This window comes from Cygnus olor, chromosome 2, assembly GCF_009769625.2.
Source record: "Cygnus olor isolate bCygOlo1 chromosome 2, bCygOlo1.pri.v2, whole genome shotgun sequence".
In the NCBI taxonomy this organism is placed as follows: Eukaryota; Metazoa; Chordata; class Aves; order Anseriformes; family Anatidae; genus Cygnus; species Cygnus olor.
Genome location: NC_049170.1, coordinates 29,535,544 through 29,555,287, shown reverse-complemented (window position 1 = coordinate 29,555,287; position 19,744 = coordinate 29,535,544). Strand labels below are relative to the sequence as shown.

The window sequence follows — 19,744 nt, the reverse complement described above, 5'->3', positions numbered from 1 at the left end:
ATTGTATTTGGAATTCATGACAGTAGATCATTAACAAAGTATTATATGCAAAGGAGAATTAAAAACACACAGGCAAGACTGAAAGAAACCCCACTTAAATGTGAAGTCTTCTTTTCCTAATTGCTGCAACTGTATTAAAATCCTGTCAATCCCACCCTATGACCAATTTCTATCAGCACCAAGCCACACAGTTCAGTGGGACCACACCAGTGTAACTGGGGCTCTGACAACACCCAGCATTCACCATTCTCCTCAACCTTTCTCCTCACTTTCTTTTCTCAACTTGCATTCGGACAATGCTGTAGTTTAATAGCACAATTTGTCTCTGCTTTTTACAGTTTTTTTGGTATCTTTTATGATGATTTCATCTGACAGTTTCTGCAATAACTTGATGAAGGCATTCTTTAAGTCCATGGGTGGTCTCTGAAACATAAAACTGAACACTAGCCTAACAGGCAATTATTAGAAATAAGATAAATTTATTTAATTTGAGATTTTCAGGCTCATAAAGAAGTGTATTTAGATTATCAATGGAAATAGGATGCTCTACTACTGACATTAACACAGTATTTGTACAACTCTGCAAAATAGTTTTTGAACATTTTGTTTATTACAATTTCAAAATGAAGCCTGTGCTTTGTTCCTGTGTCAATAGATTTCTGTCAGTTCTAGTCACGCTCTGCTCTTTTAAGCATTTTAAAAAACAAGGGTGTTAACCTAAAAATTCAGATGGCCAAACCATCAGAGAGGGAAGTTAAGAGGGCACCAGAGATTGTGCTTCCAGTTTCTTCAAACTACACATGATTAAGAAACGTTTTCATAATTTGCTGTGCCAAGAAAGTGCTATCCGCAGTCAGATATCTTAGCCCTCTCCAAGAAAAATATATAGATCTATCTGGGCAACAGACAGGAAACATATTTCCCATTAGTGTGTAGTAGGGAGAATCTGTTCCTCTAAATACTTGCTTAAAGCCTCAGCAAAGTCCAGTGGAAAACTGCTTCTGTCTGTGAGGACTTGTTATTTCTCAGTTTCTCGTTACTGTTTGAAGAGACGTGAAAACAGCAATTCTGAGTGAATCCTCATCAAGCTTAAATCAGTGCAACTCTAGCCAGCTAAAGAGTTGATGATCTGTTCTGCTCCTCTAGGGTGCATTTGTTGTTACCCTCCCATTCCTTGTTGTATACATGTAATGCCACTGGCTTCACATATGACATACACTCAGTAGAATTGCTGAGAAGTTTTCCAAAACCATTTTTCAAAAATCAGGATATACTGTTGTGCTGAAACTGTGATTTCTATGAGAAACGTATGAGTTTCACTATAACCTGGAAAATACTCATTTATTTCCATTTCCAGCCATATAGCTGGGCTAACAGCATAGCAGCAGAAGCAGAGGAAACCTCACTCGTGTGCTACCTTTCATGATCCTCAGCTGCAAACTATCTCCCCTGTCCTGGAACCAGACGTTTTCATAATACAAAGCCAAAGAATGTGCTTTTTCGGCTTTGGTGAATGTGTCTTTTCCTTGCCGAGCTAGCCACACTTTATTTATTTGTATATTTAGTGTTATTAGTTAACCACAAGTTAGGATGTTCTGCTACCAGTGTAGCCATGTCCGTGTTTGGCTACAGCTGGAGTTGGCTACTCAGTGAGACTCCCAACCAAGTAAGCCAGTCCCATTTACGAGGTAAAAACTCGGACGAGAAATGTAGGCCCAGAAAGAAAGAACAGAGCTGTTACCACTGCAGTCTGGGAGGTTTGATTTTAAATCCCCCTTCTTCTTGAAGGATTTCACCAAAACACATTTTAGTCTTTGTAGGACAAAAGGTTTTGATACTAACAAAGGTAATCAGAAAATTTGAGAAAAGTATTTCATTAGTTGTTTATCATATGAAAAGGTTATATCTATCAAGAATATTTTTCTCACTTGCATTTTAGTACAGCGCATAATTTAGTCAAGACTTTTATCCGGTAATGTTAATTTTTATTTGACAAAAATCAAACGTAGTAGTTCAAATAGAAACACACTACAGTCAGTAAGGTGAAGAATATGAAGTTTATGGCTACCTACAAGACCAATGCTTTGGACCTTATTCAAGTAGTGTACATGGTTGTGTACATAGTCTATACAGGCTAAAGAATTAATTCTATGTTTCTCTACTTTTTAAAAATTACAGCTTATTCCATTTTATGCACACAAATATCATTGGAGATAGAAAGAGATGAAATAATAGTTGAGTTGCATCATACCTAAGCAATCAATATAATTACATGTCACTGCTACAGTTCAGTATGGGTAAAACAAAGATTATTCCATTAATATTCCATCAGCCAAAGTACTTCCCAGACTTCAGAACATTCAGCACATTCTGCAAAAATACAGCTGATAGACCTTTGAGTTAAGTTTCAAGCCATTATGTAATAAACAATACAAAAGTACTTGAGAAACATAAAAGAGTACGGGGCTGATCCAAAACAATTGAAGCTAATTAAAACCTACCACTGATTTTATTTGGCTCTCAATAACCCCTTTAAGTACTGGAAATGGATTTCCTCCGATTTATACTAAACCTTGTACTGCTTATCCAAACCAAATTACATTAGATTTTTACACTGAAGTCCTTTACTGCATAAGTCAAATGTAGTATATACAAAAGGTCAAATATGAAAGAGAATTAGGAGCTAAAACATACTGAAGATGTCATTACTTCTGAAAGTTAAACAGACTGTCAACCCTGAGCACATTTACAGGGCAGTTTTAAAAATCTTCTCCACAAATTTTAAAAGCGTTTTGAAAAACAAATGCCACTCAACAGCCATGCAGTTTTCAGAAAAAGCCGCCAGCAGAATAAACATGAGCAAGTTTAACCTCTTGTAATGATGTAAAGTTTGCCAAAGAATAATCAAAATAAATAAATGCATATGACCGTTACTGATTCTCTGTTTCTATTTATTTGGTGTCGAAGATAGAAATGGGAGACAGAATCAAATGTCTCACTCTGAACTGGAACTACCAGCGTGTCTTAGTGTGTCCTAGGGACGTTTCAGGACATTAGCTTCAAAGCTGTTAGACCATGTTTTGAAATCCAATGAACCTTAGCTAAGTTAAATGTCACACAACCCACAATTTGAAGCGAAGATTGGAATTTGACTTTAAGGACAGAATTGATTAGATTAGACAAAGAATGTTAGCAATTTATTGTTTCAGAATGGACAAGTTCGCTTACCATTCTCATATACAACCTGGCACAACTGAAAAATAAATTATTTTTACAAACAGAAAGAACCAAAAACACGAAAGGGCAAGAAAACTCAACACTCTCAGATGCTTTTGGATTTGCTCAGAGCTGTGGGCTATCTCTCAGCCATCTGCTCCTTACAGGAGGGATGTTATCTGTTGAAGGCAACTCTTCCCAGACATTCTGCATTTGGCATTACTACAATGACCCTTTGAAGCTTTGCAGGGAAATCTCCCCCAGCTTCCAATTTCTGCTCACAGTTTTATTTGGAGTTACCATCTATGTTCTATCTCTGCACAGATAACAAGTGCAGCAACATAGGCTTAAAGGGCTTATTCAAATTTACTTTGCCTACAACAGCAGACAGGATTAATGGTATAGCACTGGGGATTCACTGAAGACAGACTTCCATTCATGCCCACAATTTGAAAGAAAAGGCTTATAATAAATCACATACAGTGGGCAGTTTTAGCTTAAACTTAATTGGATTCTTCTCTAATTGTTCACCTTTATTTACAAAATATCTCTGAGAGACTCTAAGTGTCAGAGCTGGGGATTCACCTCTCAAGACAACAACCACCTACCCAAGTGCTGCCCTCAGCTCTCAACCCCTGCTTCCCTGCTCCTGTGCACCAGCACGCACACTAATCACTAGTTCATCCACCTAGCCTGCCACAAGCACTGCCTTTGTTCTAGATGATCCCCTTATTTACTTTGGAATTTACGGCTTGGATATAACTACAAATAGCATTCATGGCTTAGTCTGGAGCTAAATACTTTTAAGACTCACAGGTGATTTCTCATTTCCAGTTCACACCTGAACATCTATGTGCACATATTTGGGAATGTACATGTATTGGCAAACACTGCTGGTTAGTTTTCCTGACCTATTTACCTAAAATGTTTAAGGCTAGTACTCCTTTATCCATAGTCACTTGCCTGCTGCCTACTCTGGCCTGCTCCCCCAAAGGCAAGTGGAGATAATATAATCTTGTTAAATACTGTATAAGACATGCATTTTGCATATATGAATGATCTAAGGTGCACTGTTACAGAGATCACTAGCATGTTGTCAATAATGCTGGCTGTATTTATGAGAAAGACTGATCCTTTTTTCATGTTTTCTCAAGGATTCCTGATACACGTACACACATATTGGAGCTGCAGTCACGTACTTATGCAGATAACCATTAAATCGGTCCAACCTAGCTGCAATGCCTAAGACTTAGTATCAGCAGAGCCTTCTTTTTTATCTGAAATTTTAAACATCTGCAATAACTCTACTTTCAACATTGCCTAAGTCCCTGCTCCTTGTCATCCAACACGGCTGTTTTCTCCAGTTTATCACTATCCTATTCCCTCCTTAATAAGTCAGCAAAAGCACTTCTGCTCAGGCTTCGTGCTAAGCAAAGAGTGAAGTTCATTTATAGATGGGACATAGGAGTCCACCTTAAATTAAATATGTATTTAAAAGCTTCACTGAGAAGACTTACATTGCTAAACTGGAAGTTAGTCCTGGGATGATTTTCAGAGCTAACCTTACCTCTCTCTTTCTTCATATTTCTTCATACAATCCATTTTTGGGAAATGCTTCTCTGTGCCGCAATGTCTAAATGCTCCTTAGCGTTGATACTGTTGCTCCCTATGCTGTGTTTTCAGGAAAGCTTCAAAATGTTTACAACAGTGATGTCTTGCACTACATAATCATGTACACTATCTTAAATTTGTCCTCTACTCTACAGCCTTGTTTTTTTTTTCCTCCCAAACATCCTGCTACTTAATAGTATGCTGCAAAATTGTAGCATGATTTCATATTACATCATGAGTGAAGGGTGCTTTGCATAGTGCAAACCTGTTTTACATAGTCTATGGTATGCTTTAATAAAACAATGTCAATAAACTACTGTCTAAAACTCTTTTTTTCTTTTTTTTTGAAATTGCAACCTGCTGGAAAGACCTATACTGCCATAAACCTGCCCTAGAATTACTTATTTTTTCATAAATCTACTGACACAACTCTGTCCCCACGAGAGCCGAGAACTACATTTGGCCAGTTGTCAGCTCTTTCAACCATACTATGCTCTTGCTCTCCTGTTGCTGTAAGAGACTGCAAGGCTGATAGCAGCAGAAGGAGCTGGTAGAGGAAAACCAGGGAAGAAAAGATGAAAGGTTTCTTTACTCCAGCAGCTGTTATTGTCACCTCTTTTGGTCTCCTGCATGATCCATGATGAAAGGTGTTAATCCTCCTATAAATACCACTCCATCATGATTAGCAGGGGTCAAAGAAGTACCTTAATGTTTAAATTTTGTCAGAGATCCAGAGCGTCTCTATTTCCAGTTCTTTATTTTGTAACTTGTTTGGTAAAATACCTCTTTCTTTCCTGTTGTCTTCTTTACAAATACAAGCTTTGGGAAAAACAAATTGTAATTTCAGCCATGCAGCTTTATAGGATAAGTTTATTATATTTGGTAACAAACCAGAAAGTTATCTAGAGAATTATGGAAACTCCTCATAAAAATTTCCTGAATGCTTAGAAGAAACTTCCATGCTTTAGAGAACTGAGAGAAATGAAAGACTGAATTCAATACTCAGGTTGTGCCAGTGATACCTTTTAAAAACTTGCTGGTCTGATGGAGCAGAACTGCTTCTTCCAGTGAAGAGACTCAGGGTGTGTGCACGGAAGATGGAGGCTGCAGACACCAGGGTGCCATGCCTCTGCCTCCGCTCCTGCCCTGGGACCTGCCGCAGGCACACCTGCTCTGCAAGGGGTCACCAACACCAGCACCTCCTCGAGGCAGCCCTCGCCCAGCGTTTCCCCTTGCAGAGGTTTAGTAGGTGGCAGGATGCAGCGTTTTGGTGTGCAGGGCTTGGAGACTCACCTGTGACAGCAGCAGCTACGTGTTCCAGGTAGGTCTATGCATCCTAAAGAGAGCGTGACGCATTTCTGTGGCCCGCTGTATACCCGTGTGTGTGTGAAATACTTCAGTGTCTGCATGGGCTGGGAGCCTAGAAAGAAAAATAACAAATAAGTTTACAAAATCTTAAAACACTGGGCCACTTCTCTGTCCTCTGTCCTCCCATTTCCAAAGAGGTGCGTCTCCCACCAAGCCTTGAAGCACCAAGTGCTTGAAACCACCAGCTACTTGCTGTAACACGCCCTGCATTAATGGTGTCCAGCGCAGGAGTTTGTGGTTATTAAAGCACAATTACCAAACACCTCTGGTGATTTAAGGAAAGGACCGCAGCATTCACATCCAGCAACCTGAAACGGGCTCTTTCCCAGCACTTTACCACACCTTAGGGAAGAAACAGAGGTAGCACCCCGCCGAGCACCTCCAGCAGGCCCCGAGGGGCGGCCCGGCCCTCACCCTCACCGCCCTCACGGCGGTACCGGGGCCGGGGGCGGTCTGAGGGCCGGCCCCGCCGCGGCCCCCTCGGGAGGGGCGGCATTAAGGCATTAAGGGGGTGGGCGCCGGGAGCCGCCACAACCACGGTGGCTGCGGAGGGGAGCGGGGCCGGGCCATGGCGGGGGGCGGCCTCTGGCTGTGCGCGGCCGTGCTGGGCTGCCTGGCCGCCTCCACCGCCCGCCGCCCAGGTGAGCGGGGCCGGGGGGGGGGCACGGCCGCCATCAGGGCAGCGGGGAGGCGCCGGGGGGCGGCATGGCAGCGCCCCCGGCAGGGAAATGCCCCGGTCCGTGTCTGTGTTGCTTAATATTTCTGGGAGAAAAGTCCACTTCAGGGCAGCATGCTGTACGGGAAACTACTAGAAAACAGTCTATAAGCATATACTTACGTGTATTTTTTTTTACTAACTTTTCAAAGTATCCCCTCAGAAGTGGACGTGAGTGGTGGAAAGTGTTTTAACACCCCATAAAGTAGTGCTTTCTGTAAGGATGTATTAACGTGTGCATGCTGGTTGTACGTGCTTCGTTGTTTATTGTATAGCATTCATCTTCTTGTTTCTCTGCCTTGCAACATTGTAACTGCTACAATATTTATAATTGTGGGGTTTTATGCTTCTCATTCAAGCAAAGGGTATCTTTCAGGTGAATAGTTACATTTATTTTTATATTTTGCTTAAAAAAAGTGTTTCTCTAAATAATCATTTCAGGATAACTTCTTTCAAAAAGTCACCTTCTTTCTATTCTGGTGTTTTGCTGGAGTTTAAATCCACAAATCCGTCTGAGCTCCCCTCTGTTGAAGCAGTCCTAGCTCCAATTAGTGCCGTGGGATGCGGATATGCAGCGTCCTTTGCAGTCAGTCGAAGCAAGAAAAAGGACACAAGATGAGATTGGCATATACTGATGCTCATGTTTGTTCACTTACAGTCACTGGCCAGATCCTGGCCCACGGAGAGCAGGTGATATAAACTGCTGGGCTATCCGCACCTGAGGAGCTGTGCTGCCAGTCAGTGCCTGGACCACTGCTCCCTGGGGACCATTCCCCTCTCTGGCCTGTGCCCAGCACTCCCTGACAGCTCCTTAGCCTGGACCTTGCCCAAGAGCAGGTGGAGACCATGTATCAGCCCTTCCCTGCAGATGCAAAGGGGGAATTCAAATATCTTTCCTTTCTAAAACTATTTTTTACATTTGAGCGCCTTGGAGGTGGTCATTGGGAAGCTGTTTAACATCTCTTTGTGGAAAATGGGCTCCTGTGTTTTTTCAAGAACCTCTTTGACTTTTTATTAACTTGGTGGTGTTCAGGGTACATGTTACCTGACACCGTCACCGTACAAACCCCAGTGTGTTGGCAGCAAGTGCAAGAGTGCAGTTCCCTGACACTCAGCCTAATGATCTGCCTAAAATAGTTTAATTTTTTTGTCTGGATGAGCTTAAGTAGCCATGCCTCTCAGAAGACAATCCTCCAGAAACAATTGCCATTGTCACTTTGGAAATTTCATCTCTGTGTCTCCCAAAAAGGCCTAATCCAAATATTTTATTTTATTTTTAGTTTTTGCATTTTAATCTGTTCAGATAGAGAACTGGAAAAATCTGCCCAATATAGAAAGCAACCAGGAAAACAGGTCTCAGAATAACCTGACATAACAAATAGATACCATGAAGCATGGGAGCAAACAGAGCAGAGATGTATTAACCAAAATGATTTATTAATCCTGAGCTGAGCTATTTGTACTGCTTAAGGAAGTTTTCATCATGTAAGCTCAGGACTGGATTTAATAATGAGGCCTCAGTCTTTTAATTGAGAGCAATAGCCTTGATCAAGCAGAGCACTTCCTATTGCTCATCTCCAGCACAATGCTATCCTTGTATTTAAGTTCTTGCAAAAGTTAAATTATTTTCTGGATTAGGGTCACATTTCTCAGTATCTGGCAGGACCAGTAGGTCTGGGAGGGATCCAGGGAAAGCTCGCTGTATTAATCCTGACTATAGTCAGCAAACAGTAAATAGGGAATCAAATTCTTCCTGGCAGGCAGAGACCTCTGTTAACAAGCAACAGAGAGCTATGAGACAGTATACAGGGTGTTTGTGGAAAAAAAGGACTGAAAATGATAAATAAACTCAAATTCTAGGGAAACAGTTACACATTTTTCTGAAGATAGACTGCTTTTTCAGCAGACAGCATGTCGTATCTAGACCTCCAAACACAATGGGAGAGTTTGACTTCCTAGAAGTAAGCATCTCCTCGTAGTTAGTTTGTGTTGCCCCTAGGTTAAGTTAAACCAATAGTGCACAATCTACAAACGAGGCTGAATTTCAATCTCGATTCTTAAGTATTTATTTGTGTATTTTGTAATTAATTCGAAGTTTGGCTTCACTGTTCTAAAGCAAAAATTAAAAATTAAAGTTACTAAATATATAAATCACTAATATGTTTAAAGGTCCTAAAAGAAATAAAGGGAATATTCCCATGTATGTAGTAAGATTTTATTTAAGAATGATCATTCTTAAACAATACATTTTGTTAAAGCAAACTAACACGAGTTTTTCATTTTGTGTCAGAATATGTCAGGATATTTTGTGACTGTAGATGCTGTAAGTCAACAGTAGGCACATAAGTCTTGCCATACTTTTAATGTACATCCTATACTAGACAGAGCTGGTAGATAAGCTTACCCTGTAAGTAAGTTTCCTTAACACTTTGAGTATCAGACGCTGTTTTCAGTTCCTTACTATTTTGTCAGACTTGACTCATTGGGCTGAAAGTTGCTGGGGGTTAGATATAGGCATAGCTTTTCCGGAGCATTACTGCAGAATTGGTGTTAGTCATTCTGAGAATGAAGTTGAAAGAACTGCTTATATCAAGATTACTTCTTACAAGTCCTGAATAAGGAAAAAAAGATTTTCAGTGGAAAATTCAGCCATCTCCCCTAAAACGTCTGTGATTTGAGCAGGTCTGGTCTGCAGCGGTAACTTTCTCACAGTGAACCCAACATTGTGTGTGTGTCCATCAGTACAGCAGTTGTACTTGTTTCTGCTGTTGCTGGAGGTAGGCAGCACAGCAGTTACACGCAGATGAGAATAGTTTAATCTGTGTTACTGACTATGGACATTATTTTCAGTTGTTTTGCAGAGTGGGTGAGGAGATAGGAAAGGAAAAGAAATCAAGCAGTGTTAGACAACATGAGATTTCTAAGGAATAGCTCTGGAAATACTAGCATACTTTGAGAAAGGAAGAGAGAATATATGAAGAGCTGGGTGACATTTTAAAGTGATGTGCATAATAATAAGAAACATATAACTTGATCTTTAGTAGGATTTATAACCCTATTACAAGTGAGTACAGTCAGCTGTTTTAGAGATCTATCAAACGATGATCTAATTAAACTGTAGAGGAAAAAAATAAAGACTTGTCTCGTGTCTAGCTTGATTTATTAATGGAAAACATAACGGATATTAATTGTTTCAGGAGTGTTGCAATTACAGGAAAGAAAACTAATGAGGGTGCTGTAAGAAAGGTAGAATTCCAATAAAAAATAGAAGACGGGAAGAAACTTTCACCATGGCTCATAAACTACTTGTGCTGACGCTTGCTTGGGAAACATTTCAATAACACACATGACTGACCTTTGATTCTTCAAGGGCTTTTCTTCAAATTCCATCGAGGGATAAGTTCTCGATAAGGTCAACTTGTATGGACATGAATAGCCTACAGGCTACGACAGGCAACTCAGAAGCACAGTGGTGGCACAGTCAATCACATTGACTTCCATCTGCCCTTAGAGGATAGAAGATAAAGCTATTGTTACCTGCTTGGGTAGCCTAAAGCTATATCAGATTAAATCTTTAGTCTTTGTAAGACTATAGGATTCTCACACCGTGCTTGAAAGAGAAGAGGTCTGTTTCACTAGCGCATCTTCTCCATTTAAAGGGTGGGAATTCACTGATTTGGGAACTGTCTTATAATTGTGGTTATCTGAACAATGATTTGAAAGACTATGCTAGATACTGCATTATTGCAGTTTGAACCAAAAATGTTTTTGCAATCTGTGACACAATTAGACCAAGCAAAATATGGGGCAAATATAAAAAACAAACAATCTGTACGTGAGAACTGAGAGATCAAACTAATAATACTCAATATATAATATTATGGAGCTTTGCTTACAGCTGTATTTTTTAATTCATGTTAGAGGCAAGAATTGAGATTAACTTTATCATCCAGTATAGACTGAAATTCCATTCACAGTCAGCATCATTTGGTATCCATTTTTAAAAGCAAGACATATATCCCATTTTGACATCCTCTTTCTTTATTTTTCCCTACTTTAACTTCCCAAGCACTTTGCTGAGCAAGAATGGCCATTCATTATATTGCAGATAAAAACAGCACAAGCCAGAACTTTTACTCTCACTGCCTTTGACATGAGTCATCTCTGATTCCAAAGAGTGGTCTCAGAAATTCTGGTGTTTTGTTTTATTTCTGAATGAGTTTGCATTTTTAAAACTGTTGCTAAGACTTTTTCAGATTCTGAATCCTAATTTTACCTAGCAGTAATTTAGAGATTATTTTGAGGCCATAAGGTCACTTAAGTGTCCCAAAATATGTTTGTATTTATTACAGTTGAGCATGCCAGCTATGCAAATTGATTTAAAACGTGTAATAAAGTATGGAAACAGATAGGTACTTACAGTATAATCTGCATTTATACATGCAAACTATGTGCAACTATTGCATCCATTTGAGGGAATTCTTCATTTCATACACAGGGCCCCTGTAAAGTGGTAGCCTATATGCAAAAGATGAACCTTTGGATAATCCTTTTTCCTCAAGAAGTAAGAGTTTGATCCTCTCACGTATCAGACACCCCATTTTTCTTCAGGTTATTAGGTTTTGTAAACATCAGTGACAAGTCAAAATCCAGAGAGGAAGCCTAAACCCTGTTAAAATTATAAAAGCTTTCCACCTTTTCAACATCTGGAGTAAATACTTAACATACTTATTAATTTGCATTTATTGTCCATTTAAACAAAGGAATGTTACCATGTGATGAATTCTATTAAATTTTAGAGTGCTAACATAGCTATTTGTTGTTGTTGTTTTTACTAAGATTTCAATATGTTTTTCAGTAAAAGTGGTCTCATACCATTCCGCACCATCTTCCAGTTAAAAATACTTGAAAGCTTTTTTAAATGTATTTGTTTGACATTTCGTCTCAATGCTCTTTCCCCACAGTTCTTGAATGCCATCCTGGTGGACATCAGATCCTGCAGAGCCCTTACCGAAGTGTCGATTTTGATTCATCCCACATCCAGCAGTCAGCTATTCAGGATTTAATATGTGACCATTCCCTAACACCAGGCTGGTATCGCTTTATGATTTTTGATAAGCCTGCTGAGATGCCAACCAAGTGTGTGGAGGTATTGTTACACCTCATTTGTTTATGAAAAATATACGTGTTTTTCATATGAATTTTTCAGTAAGATAGGTATAAAAAATGACACAGTTATGGAGACTGATGTGAAAGAATGTAAAGCACCTTTTTTTCTAAGTGTGTGGCATATTAAAGTATGTTAACTGAACAATAAAGTCTTATGTGTTGAAAAATTTTACACTGAATGGACTATGGCAGAAGATGATAAATTAGATCACTTTTAGAGCATTCAAAAAATGTCATTGATAGTCACTGCAACAGGTGATTTTTCTCAATGCTAGCGTAGCAGGGATATCATGTTGTAAAGCTGCAGCTGTGTGATGGTCAGTCTTTTCCTAAAGCTATGTGTAAGCAGTATGAAGACTTGCAGCCACATAATTCCAGTAATTGTGGAGCTTTTAAAAGTGATCATGTCGGAGAGAAGAGATTACTCCTAAAATGAATTGAACTAACAGAGCTAACTGCAGGTTAGTTCCTTTATCATCTGCAAGTCCACTAAGACTCAAGAACGACGTAGAATATTTAACACTTTAGACTTGCGATGCTTGATTTTGAAGCTATCTCAACATCTTTGTAATAGTTACATTTGAAGGAGATATATCTTTGTAGCTTCCTATTTGAAAATATTTCCTTATTTTAAAAAAATGTCATTAAGCATCATTTTACCTGTGATCCTGTGATTTTTATACTGAATTGAAATTGCCTGGGTTCAGTCTCTAAAAACAAAACAAAACCCTTTTAAAAGGAATGCAAAACAGTTAAAAATACTACAAAAATTAAATTGAGTTTGTAGCACCTTTTTTTTTTTTTTTTAAATCTTTAGAGCATTATAAAGCCACTGAAATACCTTTAATATGCAGCTGACTCGAGGACTTAAAGGGCTGTGTGCAGAGGCTGTTGTTATCCATGCTGTTATCCTGCAAAAATCTTGAGCAAAGTCTGTTTCCTGAAGGAAGGACTTTTTATCGGTTAGATTTAATAGAAACTGAATAGTTTTATTTCCTCAAAATGGACACATCTACAAAAGAACCAATATGATAAACCAGGAAAAAAAATAAAGCGTTTTTCAGAACAGAGGTTCATAGAATCACAGAATGGTTTGGGTTGGAAGCAACCTTAAAGATCACCCATTTCCAAGCCCCGTGCCATGGGCAGGGGCACCTCGTACTAGATCAGGTTGCCCAAAGCCTCATCCAACCTGGCCTTGGATTAAACCATCAAGATACCTACTCTGATAATCTAGAAGAGTATTAAAAATCTGACCCAAGCTCTCAGTGCTTAGTAAATGTATGGTAAAAACAGGCTACCATCCAAATAGGGAAGAGCCCAGGTAATTACTGTTGGCAAGAGATTGATTTGAATCTTAGTCAGCAAATGAAATTTATGCACTGACATCTGCCTCTTTGCATGTGTTGACAAAACCAAGACAATTATTTTGAAACATTGAAGTCAAAACATTAAAACTGAACCAAAATGAATATCTTGTTTTGGAAGTTTCCTCCTTTCCTTCCCTTTAGGAGAAGTTTTATTACAGCTACACTTAATACTTGTCAAAGATTCAGACTGTGTTAAACAATCCATCCCATTTGTGTCTACTTCTTATAGATTCTGTCTGTCTGATGGATTGATGACACTCAGTCTGATGGCTCAGACACTCTAGACAAAGAAAAATGTACTTTTGAGATGAGTTTTGTGTACAATGAGCCTGCAATAGTCTTTAGACTTTAGACGAAGAGGTATTAAAACAAGATGTTCTGAGACCTCGTTTCACTATCAGGTCAAAGAATATTTGAGGCAATTTATGAAGGAAAAGAGGTTCTCAGAATCTTAAAATTTCAGATTATAGTTATCATGTAAATATTTTTCAAATCCTGGCTTTTGCATACTTCAGGAACTTTCATGGAAAGTTTTGGGTTTATTTCAGTTTACTAGTTAGTTAGTTGAGAAAAATCTTTAAGGTTTTGTGAGGAAAAATACATACCGTTGTCCGTCTGTGTTTCTCCTGTGCTTGCTTTCTGCATCGCAAGACAGGCTGTGATCTTGAACACATTCTGGTAACCCATGAACCAGATTCCCTCATCTCCTTTCATCAGGATTAATTTTCTGTATTCCATTGTTACACTCCAGCATCTGCTGAATGAGATTTAGGTTTTGGTTATTATGAGGGGTATTACTGTTGTGACCTGCATGGCAGCTTCCCTGACCTGAAGACCTCATATAGCCAAAGTGGTGGCAGGAGGATAGGGACTATTGCACAGCACAGCTCTCCTCACACCTTGGCATAAAGCACTGAGCAAGACTTTTGTTTGGGTGAGAGGAAGCTACAGCTGTCTTAAATCATCTGTTGAGTTGGCAGTGCAACCACAGACCTTGTAATGTCCACTGCTTCATAAACACCAAAGGATTTATAGTTTCTACAAAATCACCATGGTTGGTGCAGGGGTGCTACAAGCACATCTGCTTATAGAGGTGAGGAGTTGAAAGACAGACTGTGCTTAGCCGGTGTCCTGTAGCTAGGGTGCAAGCAAGTAACCTTGCTTCATCTGATGATTAGATGAAATCCAGGAGGTTAACTGGGCATTGAGTCCACAGCAAATGGCAGTAAAATGCTTTAATACCCGTTTTTGATAGTTGGTGCAGGTATGTTCTACCCTTTTTGCTGCCAGAGCCTTCACACAGTTGGTTGCTGTAGGTTAACTCATTATGCCATAACACAACTGGTAGCTTTTTGGGGCAGAAAGCTCATGTGTGGTGGCTCCTGGTTCAGGGACTAAATTTTATCCTGTCTTTAGAAAGCCAAATTCATGAGACCCAAACAAGGACTTAAGTCTCTTTTGTGTGTACTTGTATTCAACTTTGAAGGGGAAAAAAGCAAACCCTCAGTTACATTATCTGAACTTTGCTAAAAGCTCATGCAGGAAATGGAATACATACGTATCTCCTTAAACCACAGCAACAATTTGACATAGCATTAACCATCTTCTGGCATTTTTTTCTGGTGCTTCAGGTGAATCACTGTGGTACTCAAGCCCCTGTCTGGTTATCTCTGAGGGAGTCAGAATCCATGCCTCAGCCAGGTGAGATCAAGCAGTTAACAGCCTGTGCGACATGGCAGTTTTTCTTCAGCACTTCAAGAGACTGCTGTCTTTTCCGAATCCCTGTCAGCGTGAGGAACTGCGGAGACTTCTTTGTTTACCTGCTGCAGCCCACCCAAGGATGCATGGGGTATTGTGCAGAAGGTGGGAAAGTACATGCTTTAACTCAATTAAGAGCATATGTTTATTAGTGTGTTTTTCAAGTTTTCTCATGTTCTGAACAGCAGCGTTCTTCACTTCTTCAGCATTTCTTTCATGTTAACCTTCTCAAAAAGAATATATCTTCATTAGGTGTTCTCTGGTGTTTGGTTATTTTATAGTTATTCAAAAATAGCTGAAAATAATAACATGAGAACAGTAACTGATGTTTCTGTGAAAACGTGATATTTTATAAGCTATTTTGCTGAGCATGCCTGGCAATAGTTATATATACAAAAGTTTTCTGCACTCTTAGTTTTGATGTGATAGAAAATGATTTGTTATAGCAAGGTGCAATCACACCACCCCTTTTTAATTTTCATTTGGCAATCAAGTGTTGTTCAAAGCCCCAAAACTTAGGAATTTATTTTTTCCATTTAGTCAGGTGGGGTTATGAGACACGTCCAGAAGTCAAAATTCAGAGTACCTATGTTGGCACTGATACCGTATGAATCACTGTCACTGAATGTCTACAGAGTCATGTATAAGAGTAAATGTTGTTTAAGAACTTGATGAAAATATATTTATGTCAATTATTGTTTGTTTTCATTAGGCGTATCCTTCTTGCTCTAACTCTTTTATCTTATTTTTGGAGAGTACATTCATTGTTGCCAGGAGAAAGTTCAACACAGAAATACTCTACTGATACACACTTCTCAGTATGGTGAGAATGAACTGAAGTGAGTCCTTCTGCAATGCCTTGTGATGTTCTGGACCCTTGAGCTGCAGAACTGTGTTGTTCGCAGCCTGAAACTTGAGTATTTCATTATTCCTTCTGGATGCTTTAGATAACTTAAGGAAAGTACTGTTAAACTCTTACAGGTATGGATATTGATAAATAGTGACATGCCAGTGTGGTCGGAGAATTTTATTAGTGCTGTAAAACACTGTTGATGAAAATACTTGCAATACTTTTATGCATGAAATAATGTATTGCTCTACGTCATATTCTCTATTACTGACTGCTTGCAAAAGCTCAGCAGTGACACTACTGGTAGTTTTTACTGTGCTTTATTGGCCCATCATTATCCCTTTAGGACCAATTGTTAAGTCATTCTATAAGAGTTTATTGACAGAAAAAAATGCCAGAAATGGGACTGAATGTCAGAATGCAAGTGACTGAAACAACAAAGAACGCCCACACAATATGACTTTGCATTTCCTTTGGATGATGGGTTCATGAAGAGGAAAGAGGATATAAAAACTGTAGGCAGCAGGCTAGCAAATTTCTACTGCTTCAAAGCGGAGAAGAAACATAACTCTGGGTTGACTCTGGTGAATACTCCAAGTCCAAAACACATTTTGAGTTTAAAAGCCCTTTTTTAAGGTGATGTTTTTTCATGCTGTTTTGTATTTTTGTGCTGCTTTTTGTATCTAGGTTACCATATGTACTGCATTTTCCCTTTAATGCTTGATAGCTGCAAATGCTTGATGCAACTTTTCAAGCAGTTACTCCTGTACATGCTAAGGAATACAAATGTTGTATTGCTGAAGCATGGAACATCAAAATCCGCTTTTCATTCTTTCTAATGAATGAGTGTTTCAGTTTGCTGCTGCCCTTTCAACTTTGAGCAAATAACCTCTTCCTACTCCTGTTAAAATGCTGTTATTTTCATGTTTAATCAAGATTCCGCTGTGGTTTATTTTGTTGTTGTTGTTGTGTTTGTTTTTAATGACATTCAAAGCAAACAATAGCAGTGCATGAATATGTTTTCTTAGGCCCATGTAGGAAAGATAGATATTTTTTTTTATAAAGCAGGTCTGCACTCAATTTGGCTGTCCTAGGTTACCGCTAATAAATAAGCATTCAGATGTCGACCTTGGGAGACAAAAGATGTATTTTAGAGAATAGTTTAATTCCTTATTTATTTATTTATTTATTATTAGCGACATCTCTAGGTATTTGCTAGGTACATCTGTATTAAAAGATGTAAAAGTGCTAAAATGTTCTGTACCCTTGCTCCTAGATGCAGCCACACAACTTGTGGTCTCTGTCTTCGGCTTTTGTACTGACTACTACCGTAATTGTGTATGAATCAGATTACAAGATTTATTCTGTTCTGGGAACTTATACATCAGTTAGTGTCTTGTGATATTTGTTTTGTTGTTGTCGTTGTTTTTTTAACATGGGGCAATAATTTATAAGGTATAGGAATATTCTTTGGTATTTCCTTGGTATAGGAATATTCCGTATGCATGTTGATACCTGAGTTAGGAAGAATTTATAGATGTTGCAAATGCAAAGCCACAGACCTGTGATGCCGAGGGAATGAAAATTCAAGGCATCTGTTGCAGTATTTTCTTTTGATTTTTTTTTTTTGAGATTTTCTTTGCATCCATGACCCAATAATGTCAACACTTTCTAAATTATACACTTTCTTAAATAAAAAAAGGTGTTCATTTACCAGTGGTATTGCTTGATATGATGCAAAATCAGAAGTTAGGAGGTAACTTCAGAACTGCAATTGCAAAAGTAGTTCCTCAACATAATGTTCAGAGTAAGTACCGTAATATTAAAAAGTAGTTTTAATAATGCTAATTTACTCATTACTTTGATTGGCAGATTCATGTTATATCTAACTCCCAAGGAATCATACTGTTGCTTTTTCTTTTCCTTTTTTACATAGCCCATTCTATTTTTTTTCTTTATAGGTAGGCAAATTCCTTTGGATGTTGCTCTCTCCTGTCTGGTGAAATGATTCATTGCATTTAATTCGGTCGGTTTTTTTCTTCTTCAGCACCTTTGTATGGTATAGAATATAATCAGTTTTTCTCATTTTAATAACTAATGAAAGCAAAATACATGTTTTCTCTGATTCCCTAAGCAATTATGTAAGATCTCCACATGTGAAAAAAGGTAAATATTATTAGTGTATTAACTGATAAAGTATATGTCAATGTTGTTTCATCCGATACTGTTTTTGCACAGAATGAAAAGCACAAACCATGCTTTTGTTTAACTAGGTAAGCTGGCTCCTTCATCATCTCCATCTGTGTCACCACCACTACCAGACATTCCTGAGGTTGTAGCAGAGTTGATCAAAGGCAGCATTTACCTAAGGTGTACCTTTGACGTTCCTTTTGCAAACAGCTCGGTTGGATTCGTTGTGACTTGGTCAAGGCTTTCTCCTGAAGGTATCAAAGAAGAACTGAAACGCGAGACAGCAGTTCATGCATTTTCACTTCTAGAGCTAGATGGGATAAACGTCAGACTTGGAGACAGAGTATGTTAAAAACTATTATAATCACTTATTTTTGTAAATTTATTTCTCCTCTGTAGCTGTTTTGTCTAAAGGTTTATGATTTCATAAATGCCCAGCAAATATTAACAGTTGTTAGAGATGGAGTCCCACCATCTTTCTTTATATTTTTTTCTTGGCAGAAATATACTGCCTCTAGTTCTTGTTTACATCAACAGTGTCCATATGAATGTGGAAATGTCACAGAATGTATCAGTAATTATCAGTGTCGTTATCATTTTGAGACTGTTTCAGTACAGTATACTGTGCCTGCAGTAGATGAATGTTTATTCAAGTTGAATCTTCTTCACCTTTACTACAATTTCTTTTGATACTGTAAATTAAGAAGATTCTGGATGTTACTATCTAATTGAGAGGCTATATGAGGTAGCGGTTTTGAGAAGCTGTGCTATTTATTCAGCAGATAGATTTCTTTTTTCAGAATCAGTAATGAGCCACTGCTTGATGATTTTGTCTCTGTTATCAGATTAAATAGTATAATTCTCAAAAGCAGTGTGAGTAATTACATTAACTTCAGTGGTAGCAGAATGAAGATCTAGGTTTATATGGTAACTTTTGAGAAGCTTAAGTACTGGAAAGTCAATAGGCTTTCTACCTGCATATACCAAAATAGAGGTTAAGCTTTCTTAGCCAAAATAAAAAACATAAGAACGTTTTGTGTGTGTGTGTGTGTGTACATATACTAATACCCAATTGAAGTCTGTTTTCCCAAGCTGTTTTATGTTGATAGTGCAGTGGGTTTCAAGCCAAAAGCAGGCTGCTTGAATGGCTTACAGGCAATAGTAATTGCTAATCCTCAAAAATCCTTCAGAGAATTTGTGTATAGTTGCCTGACGGTGCTAGCTCAGTGACAGTCAAACGAAAAGGCACAGTTATAAACTATCTGCTGTTGTGATGAATCCTTGCTTTTCTCAAGATTTCAAATATTTAATGTGTGGTCATTGCATCTCAAAAAAAAAAGGATACAGCAAAACAAACTATCACCAACCAAAAAACGGTGCATAGAAGCATGGAACTGGTTCAGTGGAGGGAAATCACAACAAACTTTCTCAGTTTAAAAAAGATAATCCAGGTCGATAACACCAGGAAAAATCTGTATTGAGAAGAAAGAAAGAGGG

General features: G+C 38.5%; 1 protein-coding gene across 4 annotated transcripts in view; it reads left to right on the top strand.

Annotated features, from left to right (window-relative positions):
• The first annotated feature begins 6,728 nt into the window (after nucleotides 1–6,728).
• Nucleotides 6,729–19,744, top strand: part of VWDE (von Willebrand factor D and EGF domains) — a 43,293-nt gene continuing 30,277 nt past the window's right edge. For 3 of the 4 annotated variants that reach the window (XM_040546255.1, XM_040546256.1, XM_040546258.1), the window contains exons 1-4: nucleotides 6,729–6,836; nucleotides 11,875–12,059; nucleotides 15,081–15,312; nucleotides 18,331–18,590. In XM_040546255.1, coding sequence (XP_040402189.1) covers nucleotides 6,764–6,836; nucleotides 11,875–12,059; nucleotides 15,081–15,312; nucleotides 18,331–18,590 — 750 coding nt within the window. In that variant the 5' untranslated portion in view covers nucleotides 6,729–6,763. Of the gene's footprint in view, nucleotides 6,837–11,874; nucleotides 12,060–15,080; nucleotides 15,313–18,330; nucleotides 18,591–19,744 lie in introns of those variants that run through there. The other variant, XM_040546257.1, reaches the window with a different exon arrangement.